The following is an 11,214-nucleotide window of genomic DNA, read 5'->3' as shown; positions in this document are numbered from 1 at the left end:
TAAAACATAGTTCCAATACAAAGTCTTAAACTGAGCACAGGAGAGTTTATAACTAAAGTTCAACTCTTGTCCCTAGTGGGGCTTTTACACGTGTAGTTACAATATGCAGCTTTCAATTTCATGAAACCACAATTCACTACGAATATAGAAATACAATAAAATGCACATCACATAATACACATACACTTATACACTTTGGTAACTCAAGTATGTGTGTAATAGCCTACATTTATAATGCGTACACGCCCATGATAACCCTTATGTCTGTGTTTGTATATAAGTTAAAACAAATATTCGTCCTATGAAAATAAAACCCTTTTCTGGAAATATAATAGCATACAATAGGCATATAATTAGACTGTGGAGTGTAACTTTATTTACTCAAGTACTGCACTTAGAGCAAGGTACTTTACTTTACTTTTCTTAGATTATGCTAATTACTTTTACTCCAGTACATCACATTATAAAGCTACTTCTACTCAATTACATTAAGATTATACATACAAATACTATATAAATGGTGTATATACGCTACAAATGCTTTAAAATGTTTTGTATTGATTCACCTGCTCAACAGTATACATGAATAGCCCCACCTCGTCTACAACATTAAATGTATACATGCATGCATACTCAATAAAACGAATCCAATAATATATAATAATAATATATAATAATAATAATAATAATAATAATAATAATAATAATAGTATTATAGCCTAACTCTAAATTGGGCCATTGTGCATCATGAGAAATAACATTTACTTTAAATACTTTTGCCACGAATATACTTTTACTTAATTAAAATGTTTAATGTTGGCCTACTTAAAGTATTTGTACACTGTTGTAGCCGGTAATGCTTCTTCTTAGTGATCTGAACACTTTTATAAGCTACACGCTGTATTATGTTCCTATACTGTTCATAATATTCATAATGAAATGATTATTTTAAGCACTTTTATGAGCAAAGCTCGAGTGCATCACATCATATTGTGACACAATATATAGTTGTATCGGTTCATCTCTCCTCAGCTGACATATGTCGCCACATTACTTCCAGCTGGATCTTTACATTCAGCTGATAATTGATTCTGTATGAACTGTCAATACTTTAACACGCGCTCCATCTGTCCGCTGCGCGGGACATCTGTCACCCACAGCCTGCTCCTTTTCTACTGTCTGACACCTTTTTATGAATGTCATCACTGCCACATTGGGCACTGCAGTGAAGGCAGCTCTGCAGGTTGTGTGTATGTGTGTTTAGGAGTGGGAGGGGGGGGGGGGGCAGCTTGTGCGTGATGATGATGCGCGTGACGCCACGAGCAGAGGCAGATCAACGGAGCAGACAAGGACCCGGGTTGAGGCAGCAGCAGCATCCGCACCAGCAGCGCCGCCACAAAGAGAGCTCAGTGCTGGTTAAAGCTCGACTCTCCGCTCCTTCTGCTCCCGGGTTTGAGATGCTCCGGCTCGGCGGAAAGATGTGCGGCTTCTCGGCCCTGCTCCCGGTGCTTCTTGCCGGTCTCGCGGCGGCGTCTTCGGATCTGTTTGACAACCAACTGGGCGACATCAATTACTGCAAAAAGCAATGCCAGCTCACCATCAAAAACAAAAGCCCTGCTAAAGTAAGTTATTCATATGTGCTGTAGCGTAGGCTGTCTCCGCAGAAAGCGCATTATAAGCCACGAAAGATGCATCCTACTGTCCGACGTTTCCTGCATCGATATACAGACTAATAGTCAACAATGTATTAGGCATCGAAAGAAACTCGTATCTTTACATGTAAAATATAAAATAAATGTGTTTATGTCTGTGCGTAATGACAGGCTCCGATTTTTCGCTGCATCCTCTTGGATGCGACGGCGCACAATTAGGCCGAAAGATGGTTGCAGCTCATTTTCTTCTGCACCTTGCAGACTCGTCCAAGAAGTAAACTGCGTTCAGTCAGCTGTGCTTGCTTTAAACTGCGCCAATAATTGATCTTTCCTTTATCCGCAATTAGGGTCGAGCAGGACAGGCGTAGCGCAGGGTTTTGGAGAATCACTGAGACTATTACGAAGCATTGAACAATGATCCTTTATTGATAGTTTACACAGCATCTTCCTGTTCTGACGAGGCCAGACTGGACCCCAGCAGGACGGTAGATGGTGGCTGTGCATTTCACCAGGAGTTACTGTGTTTTAGAGCCATGCGTAGATTTCTAGGGTCGGATGTTTTTCCTCCCACCTCCTCCTCCTCCTCCTCCTCCTCCTCTGCTGCCTTCAGGTGTGGTTCAGGCGTCCTGCAGGGCAGCAGGAGCAGAGCTGTAAAGCAGATCACAGCTTTCAAGATTGTGATCGAAAACGACCGACTTGAGAATATGTCGAGTTTAGAGCTGGGACAACTACGCACAGAAATGTTGAATAAGCAGTCGCCTCCAAACTATAAGGCACCGTTTTATGGTTTAGGATAAACACCCCTCTGTGAATAAACAGGGAGACGCTGTGAGGATGATGACAAACACAAGGCTGTAATAAACCGTTCATGGTCGTGGTCAAGGAATCTCTTTGTCTTGCCTGTTCCCAGAGAGGTCACCAGAGGGCGCTGTTTACTTACTTCAAACCAATAATTAATGCATTATGACAAGAGGAAGTACAGTAATGTGCATCTTCCTCTCACCACCTCATTTTCCTGCACAAGTTGTTTTTGCAACGGGCTCATTGTCACCGGTTTCCCCTCATATCAACTGTTTATGACAGGCTATAATCCAACAGCTGCACCGTGTCATTAAGAGATGCCATAACCCATCATATTTTCTAACAAGGCTATCGTGAGTTTATCCAAGAGTGCAGGAGACATCTCTAATTTTGCATCTCCCTCTCTGCTCTCTGTCCGGGCTGGTAGGACTCCATAATGAACGCCTGTCACCGCGGCTGTCGCCTCTACTCCATCTGCCAGTTCGTCAATGGCAACGCCGGCTTCAATACCAGCAGGGAGGAGTGTCAGGGAGGTGAGTCAGTGTGTCAGTGTGTCTGTTTGAATGACACACTCTTGCTGAGCAGGCTGAGGCCAAAGTGTAAGTTCCTGAGGCCTCACTCCTTAATATGTTGTGTCTAAATGAATGCCAGTCGACCTAATCCTCCTACAAATCCAATCTAAATGTAGCCGATATGATTCATTTGGATTGTCTAGTTCGTGCAACAAAATGTTCACGTTCAACTTCATATTTCAGCTGTTTCTACTTGAATGTTGTCTTAAAACCTTGAAGGAGTGAGTGCTTTTGGTCCTGTTGACCAGACAGGACTCTTTGTACCTAAACATGAAGATGTGGAACACAACATCTCTAAATATTGCACTAAAAGCTGGCAGACTCCATGGGTATTTCTTTGGGTGTTTGAGGCTGCTCTGTTTGAACTGCTGTATTGGAAATCAATGGTGTGATTTGCCGTCCAGACAGCAAATGCCCTAATGCCCCCTGTTTCAATCATGGCAACGTGGAGTGAATCGCCTCTGCGGGGGCCAACAGATAAATCTCCCTTGCATCTTTATCTTTCTTCCCACATAAGCAGCTTGTACCTGTTTTCATTTCTTCTTATCGTCCACCAAACTGACTGTAGTGCTCCATGCCAACTCTCTTCCGTGCTTCTTCTTCCTCTCTTTGCACTCTCAACCCCCTCTTCTTCTCTACATTCTCTTTTACCATCATGCTTAACAACTCTCTCTCTCTCTCTCTCTCTCTCTCTCTCTCTCTCTCTCTCTCTCTCTCTCTCTCTCTCTCTCTCTCTCTCTCTCTCTCTCCCTGCAGCTTGCCAGGAGGCATATATTAAGCAGCTGGAGCAGGAGGCTTGCTGCACCGGCTGTGCCAGCCAACCCTCTGAACCTGAGATCAAGAGGAGGAAGGTGAGAAAGGCTGCATACACACAAACAGCTATAAGAGCTTAAGTGACTTAGGATGTATGAGTGTTAAGATCACTATTAGGATCACAAGTGTGCACACACACACACACACACACACACACACACACACACACACACACACACACACTCAAAACCTCTTGTTGTATTGCTCTCTCTCCCGCAGCTCAGGGCCATGACTCTCCGCCCTAAGCCCCCCAGTGTGATGGAGGCCGTGTCCAGTTGGTGCAACGACATTGTCAGCTCCGCGCAGAGCTTCATCTCCTCCACCTGGACTTTCTACCTGCAGGCTGATGATGGCAAGGTTGTGGTTTTCCAGGTAAGCCAACTAAGTGTTTGTCCAGGAGACACAGCTTTTGTATTTCGTATTTTTGGTCATTCTTCACAAAAATAATGAATCTCTGATTTTTCCATTCTAGGTTTATAAATATATGGTTACGTTAATTTATATACCCGATGTTGTAGTTTTCTAACTTTCTAGACATGATGCGTTTTTGTGTTTCTGGCAGCAACATTTTGTTGACAATTAATAGAAGAAAAACAATTTAGTTGCGATGAGCAGCAATGGTTCCTATGGCTGACTTGTGATCTCTACACCTGCAATGCTGCGCAAATACGCAACAGCAAAGTCAGCTTTTAAAAGTGAGAAATCCATCAAACACATTTCATGCCAAATCTCATCGGGGAACAAATGCAGAGGGAAACGTAGAGTTTACACTGCGATGGTATGAATATGTGTTTCTTTGTTTATGTGGCATGAATCAGGATTCAAATATTCAATATTTTTTATTTAAGCTGTAGAACCTGAGTTGGATCTTTAAGTGCGTCGCTGCGAAAGACAAATGAACACTACAATCTCCACAAATAAACTATCCTCATACACGACATTAAGGCCCACTGAGTCATGATGGTTGACAATTATAAGATTAATATCTACAAAGCTTTTCCATGTGTGTTTTCTTTTTTTAACTGGAGGTTAAAAGCAAGCAAGTAGACCTTTATAGATTATTAAATGAGCTAACCTCTGCTTCCTGTTAAGATAGTGAAATATATCCTCTCAGCTGTACGATGCCTAGCGCTTGGGACGCTGCCAAAACAACTCATAGCCCATTTTAGAGTCCGTGCATCTGTGAAGGTTGAGTGAGCAAGGGCACACAGCGGGGCGGGGACAAGGTGGTTAAATCTAGAGAGCTTGCAAACTTTTGTTTCAACACTTTAATTGTTTATAAATGTCCTTTTAAATTATGTCACTTCCCTCGGCCTCATGCATATTTGATAACCGGGTAACGGCTAACTGGGGTTGAACTCGCCTCAGGACAGAAACTCTCTGCAAGATTTAGAAGAGAGGTGGACTGCAATGAAGAGTAAAGTTCTGGTCGTGACAAATAGATATTTAGAGGTTATTTCTGGAGTTTAAAAAAGATGAAGTGAATGGAGCGGTTCATGCATACGCCCACCAAGGAGGTTAAATCTTGGCCCTGCTGTTTGTTGAATAACTCAAAAACTGTGAGTGTTAGAAAGTTTGGCCAGTAAGAATCTTTTTGTTCGGATCAAGGATTTAAAAAAAGGATTTGAAGGCTTTTTTTTTTACTACTTACTTCATTACGCTCCAGTGATTATCTGTCGCTTCACATGCAGATCTGGATCCAGGTGTAGATTAAACATGTCTCATTATTGCAATAGAAAACTCAAAGGTTTTTGCAGCCTTGGCAGAAATACTCTCTAGTTGAAACGTGAACATATTAGTAAGCTTAATAAACCTATGCATTAAAGCTATAATAAGATTGGGTCTGACTCACCACCACACTACTCAACCATGTCCTCCAAAAACGGGTCAGAAACCTGCATCCCTGTCAGGGGTTTTCCCGTTTGTGACATTTTTAGCTACATAATTAAAGGGCTCAAAGGGAAATGACAGTATTTATGCTCCATAACCCATACAGAAGGGCTTCTGTATACCAGAGGAGTCTTTTATACGCTGAAATTCACTATTAGGTATAAGAAGCTGTGCATCTGAGGCTCCACCTGTACATAGAGATGCAGCAGCCACAGAAAATGACCAACATTTCTTTTGGACGTAGTGATGGATGTTTGCTCTTTATGGAAGTGACACGCACACTAAAGTGGCAAGGGGGAAGCCAGGCTCCACGGGGCTGTGAGAAGACTACCAGGCCGGTGTTTAGTGGGCAGCTGGAAAACCGCCACTAAGATGACAGATTGACTCTTCGAGTGTTGAAACAACAGGAAAAAGTCCAGTTAAATTGAGGGACAGCAGAGGGGACGACAACCCAACGCTGCCTGCCACATAAATGATGTGGAGCTGACTGCTTTTATAGATCCATCTGTGTTCTTGTGTTTGTGTGACCTCGAGTTGTGTGCACCACAAACAAACATTAGAAGCAGCAGTTAGTTCAGATGATGAGGGTGGAGTCGGTCACTTTTAGGTCACAACTGGGGTTTGTCCCCCAGTGAAGAAAACTTGTAATTTTGAGGAAATACTGGTAAAATGCAGCCCGTTACCTCAGTCTTTCCCTTCTCATCGCCCCCCTTGTTATTCTGACGAATCAGCCCATGATAGTGCGACAGAGCGAGAGTGTTTGGGACAAAAGTGAGTCGATTAAAGACTTCCTTCAACCGAGCTGCGGTTCTGTTGGCGAGCTGGGCTGCAGAACAAATTGAACTTGGCTTAAGGCTGAAGACGTGACTTTGACTAATGTTGCTACGCTACAAAGGAAGTCAGTGTACTTTCTCAGCTTAGTTTACTCATCCAGGCACATGACAGCGAAAGAGATATAAGCATGAACATTACATCGTACAGTATGTGAAGCACATTCATGATTTATGGTATTATGGTCTGTTTATCATGGTGTATGTTTGTCCTTCCTATTGTGTCTGTTGCTCTCAGCGCCAAGCCAATAAGTGAGGCCAATGCAGAAGTGCCTTAAACCTGCTTTTTCTAATGGCCAGCAGGGGGCGACACTCGTTTAAAAAACAAGTCCGATTGTATAGAAGTCTATGAGAAAATGACCCGACTTCTCACTGGATTTATTACCTCAGTAAACATTTTTCTAATGAGTTTATAGTCTTAATCCCTAGTTTCAAGTCTTCTTCAATACTGCACGATGGTAATTTAGTAAGTTAATGTCCCAAATAGTTTAAAATAGACGATAAATCAGGATATGATAGGCTATTGACAAGTTGCTATCATGGCGTCGCTAACATGCCGTTGGATTAGCGTTTGGTTGTACTAAAAGACACTCTTATTTTTTCCATTAAGAACGTTTTGTTTTAAGCATGTGTTTCGCCAGACAAAATTAGCATCCCGCTAGCCTGGGATGCTAAACTTAGCGTTTGCTATGCTAACGGTACCTGGCCCCCGCCTAGTTCCCCCCTCTCGTCCCAAATATGGTCACTTCTGGCTCCAGTGGCGACGGCCAAAATGCTAAACTGGAGGCTTCAGAAGTAATCCACAAACCAGTAGGTGGCGTCACAGTGACTATGTCCACTTCTTTTATACAGTCTACAGTTCCTGCTAAAAGCATAACCTTTTGGGGGCTCAGTAATTTACAAAACACAGGAGGGCTTTATAGTTTTTAGTTAATGTCAGACAATTTGGTGCACGAGTGAGCATTGATATCAGCAGGGCAGGATACAGTATATTGTTGGTTTTGGTCTTTTCAATGAGATGTGTTGACAATAAGTAAAAATACAGAATATCACCCGACTTGTCTTTAAATCTGAGGTGCTAAACCCTTCAACACATGTTGTTTTTTGTCACTTCTATACATTTTCTGTTTTCCTATGACAGTCCACACCTAATAGAAATATAAAAAGTGGTCTTAATTGACCACATGGGAGTGCTGTAATCAAAGTCCTCCCGATTAAAGGCCATCAGTTTGACACCATGAGTCCAATTTAGCGTCCAACTTACTCTAAATATTTTCTGATGGTTTATTAATGATTAATTTGCTTGATGCACAACCAGAGGGGTCTCAGATACCTTGTGTATCCATTTCCTCCTCTCCGTATGTAAGTTATTTTACATTACGTGTTTATATTCACTGATACAGATTGAATCCAGTCCCAAAATCAAGAAAATAAGAGAAGTGAGATTCAGTCTAATTGTGTCTTTATGGCTGAGACATTTCTGAACTCTCAAACCCCTCCTTCTTTCCTTCTTTCTTTCCTTCCTTCCTTCTCTCTTTCTTTCTCTCTCTCTTTCTATAAGCCAGAGCACCTTTTGCATTCCCTCTCTCATAATGCATGACAGATGCAGATCAGGCTCCGCTCGTTCTGATGGTTAGATCTCTTCAGTCTGCAGCCAATGAGAATCAGCCACCTCACGTCTCCCCAAACCTTCACACTGCCGCTGCATCTGGTTTCAATGCACTCTGTCAGAAAACATTGTTTGCTCGGGGTAATAAACCCGGTGGGGAAATGTTTTAAAGTGTTTTGTGAAGCAAACCAACCGGCCCTGACTACAGTGTGTTGTTATTCTGGACCAGTGATCGAAATCATTCAGAAGAAAGTAGATCAATCATTTCCTGAGTAAATTCATGAGAATGAATGAAACTGCGGATGAAATGTTCTGCTTTCACATTATAGTGTAAGACACAGCGAGAGGTTTCGGAGTTCATTGATCCACTTAGTGTAAGAATAGAATCGATAAATACTGGGAGGTGGACGCTACTGCAGTTGGATTTACTGTGTGTGTGTGTGTGTGTGTGTGTGTGTGTCTGTGTGTGTGTGTGTGTGTGTGTGTGTGTGTGTGTCAGCTGCTGCTGTAGTGGAAGGAGGGTCAGCAGTGGGGAACCAAAATCCTCTTTTAATGAGTTCTCCAGGGGGAACCAGAAACCCTGCGCACATAGTGAAACACATAACACTGCACATGCTGACAGTGTGTGGGTGTGTGTGTGTGTGTGTGTGTGTGTGTGTGTGTGTGTGTGTGTGTGTGTGTGTGTGTGTGTGTGTGTGGAATTTTTCAGAGGTGCTGTCCCAGTTCAAGGGATTTACTTAACTCGTTTGGGTGGTTGAGAAAGAAAGAGAGGCACTCAGACACATTGAGCAAGCGGGAACAAAAGGATGGAAATCATTAGTTTCAAGGCTGATACCGTTACGCAACATATTGAATGCTCAACATTATAATTAAACATTTTGCTAGTTTTAAGATTTTAACAGTTAATTCAGCTGGTGACAAACACGTTTTCCATCCGCAGCACTTTTTATACCAGAATGAACCTTTTAGCTGATGTTTATAGCTTTCAACAATAATCTTAACGTAACATTAGACGACGATCAGCTGCGAGTTTAAATCTAACTATAAATCCAAACTTTTTATTTGTAATTAATGTAAATCGTTATAATAACTATGGTGTTAAATGAATAGTTTGACATGTTGGGAACGAAGGTTTGATACCACTCTCATGCCTCAATATGAAGCCAGAGCCAGGAAGTGATTAGCCTAGCTTAGCATAAAGACTGGAAACAAGGGGAAACATCGAGCCTGGCTCTGTCCAACTGTCGGCTCCATAATTAGTATTGTTAAATGTCCTTTTCCTCTCTAGTTTTGTCTACATGTGGAACTGTAAACATTAAGTCTCGGCACGTCTCCTAGTGAATTCATCTCCCGAGTTGTTTCGCTCAGTTTATTCAAGCTTTACCAGACGACTATTCTTAGTTGGGGCTCCTCTGCGGTCTGACCTCACAGCGTGGAGCAGACCTTGTCCTGTCAGCTGTGCTGGTGAATTACTCTGCAATAATTGCTGAGTGTCAATGTTGTTGTTTTGTTCTCTCCTCAGAGCCAACCAGAGATGGAGTACTCTCTGCCCGAGCTGCAGGCTCCTCGATCCAACGTGGCGGACAAACCCTGGCCTCAGGTCCACTCTCACACCCAGAGACCTCATGGTGAGAACATAAACACAACCCACACACACACACACACACATGTATCCAGACATAGCAGCACATGCATGTCACTGCAATATTCCCTCATTAGAATCCAACAGAATTAAAAAATATAATAAATTACAGGTGTGAGGGGACATGGCGAGAGGGGAGCATCCAAAGCAGGAGGCAAAGGGAAGCACCCCGTCCAGCACGCAGACGACCCCACGGCCGAGCACGACTTCCTCGGCTGCATGTCAAGGTGAGCTGGAGCTTGAGTTACCCTGCTGAGAATTAAAGACTTAAATGAGAGAAGTAATGTTTTTAATACGAGATCTAAAACACTGGAAAAGGAATTTAAAGCAGTTGCGATTTGAAAGGTGCCACACGTTTATTTACATCCAGGCTCCTTATATTTCTTGATGTTTGGTTTCTCGTCCCCTAACTGTCGTCTCCTTCTCTCTCGTTCTGCAGACGTTCGGGCCTTCCACGCTGGATTTTAGCCGCCTGTCTCTTCCTGTCCATCATGGTCATGCTGTGGCTCAGCTGTGCCAGCCTCGTCACCGCACCAGAGCAGCACATCAAGACGCAGGTACACAAAAGTACCCGACCAATGTACGCACGTGCACACGCGAGGGAAGAAATGACTTCATAAGCTTATTAAAGGGACAGTTCACCCGCAAAGTAAGGTAATGTTTACATCTCGCGCTGTCACAAGCACGAGCCTCTTGTCCAGGAGTAGACGCACGCTTCCTTCTGGCACGTTGATGCGGAAGAAATAAAATTGTTTCTACATAAAACTGCAAACTACAAACTCTGTGGATTATCTTGAGCTACTGAGTCATGATTAACGGAAAGACACATTGCTGTTGAGTTTTTCAAATGTAGTTGTTTGAGCCAGTCGAGCTTTATTATGTTGGAGAGAAGACAACACTCTCCAACACTCAGGTGGATAAACAGCATTACAGGTAAGAGGACAAATATGGATTTTGGGGTGAACTGTCTCTTTTAGTGTCGCACACAGACATTCATTTAGTGTCTGCAGCAGTTTGGTGACTCAGCATAATTCAGTAAAAACATTCAGTCAAGTCAGAACTTGCTGGCTGGCTTTTATCACTTGTTTCTTCGTTCCAGCTGAGTATCAACGGAGATAAAGAGTTTCTGGATAATGCCCACAAAGTCAACCCGTACCACCTGAGTCCTGTGATCGCCGTCGCCATGAAACAATCGGAGGACAGCCAGGAGGCCGGGCCGCTGCCGGTGAAAGTTGATCTCAACAAAACCTGCGTTTAGAAAGGGACCAATGGGGAGAGCTGCTGTCTTGTTTCCCAGGGTAACCATGTCTGAAATCCCTGACCCGTCTGTGCAAGGGGTGAAACAAACACATCACAGGACTCAACCAGTCACCAGAATCTTTTTAAAAGCATATTTTTAAGAGCA

The 11,214-nt window shown here is 43.0% G+C and overlaps 1 protein-coding gene across 1 annotated transcript in view; it reads left to right on the top strand.

The window, feature by feature from the left end:
• Positions 1-1,316: 1,316 nt before the first annotated feature.
• tmem59l (transmembrane protein 59-like) overlaps positions 1,317-11,214 on the top strand; it is an 11,350-nt gene continuing 1,452 nt past the window's right edge. The window contains exons 1-8 of the mRNA XM_029428841.1: positions 1,317-1,622; positions 2,881-2,986; positions 3,782-3,876; positions 4,058-4,210; positions 9,690-9,795; positions 9,922-10,036; positions 10,249-10,366; positions 10,909-11,214. The exon at positions 10,909-11,214 is cut by the window's right edge and continues 1,452 nt beyond it. Coding sequence (XP_029284701.1) covers positions 1,458-1,622; positions 2,881-2,986; positions 3,782-3,876; positions 4,058-4,210; positions 9,690-9,795; positions 9,922-10,036; positions 10,249-10,366; positions 10,909-11,067 — 1,017 coding nt within the window. The 5' untranslated portion in view covers positions 1,317-1,457 and the 3' untranslated portion in view covers positions 11,068-11,214. The remainder of the gene's footprint in view (positions 1,623-2,880; positions 2,987-3,781; positions 3,877-4,057; positions 4,211-9,689; positions 9,796-9,921; positions 10,037-10,248; positions 10,367-10,908) is intronic.

Source organism: Cottoperca gobio, chromosome 4 (genome assembly GCF_900634415.1).
Source record: "Cottoperca gobio chromosome 4, fCotGob3.1, whole genome shotgun sequence".
In the NCBI taxonomy this organism is placed as follows: domain Eukaryota; kingdom Metazoa; phylum Chordata; class Actinopteri; order Perciformes; family Bovichtidae; genus Cottoperca; species Cottoperca gobio.
The sequence above is the reverse complement of the archived record's forward strand: the minus strand, read 5'-3'. Positions and strand labels throughout refer to the sequence as shown.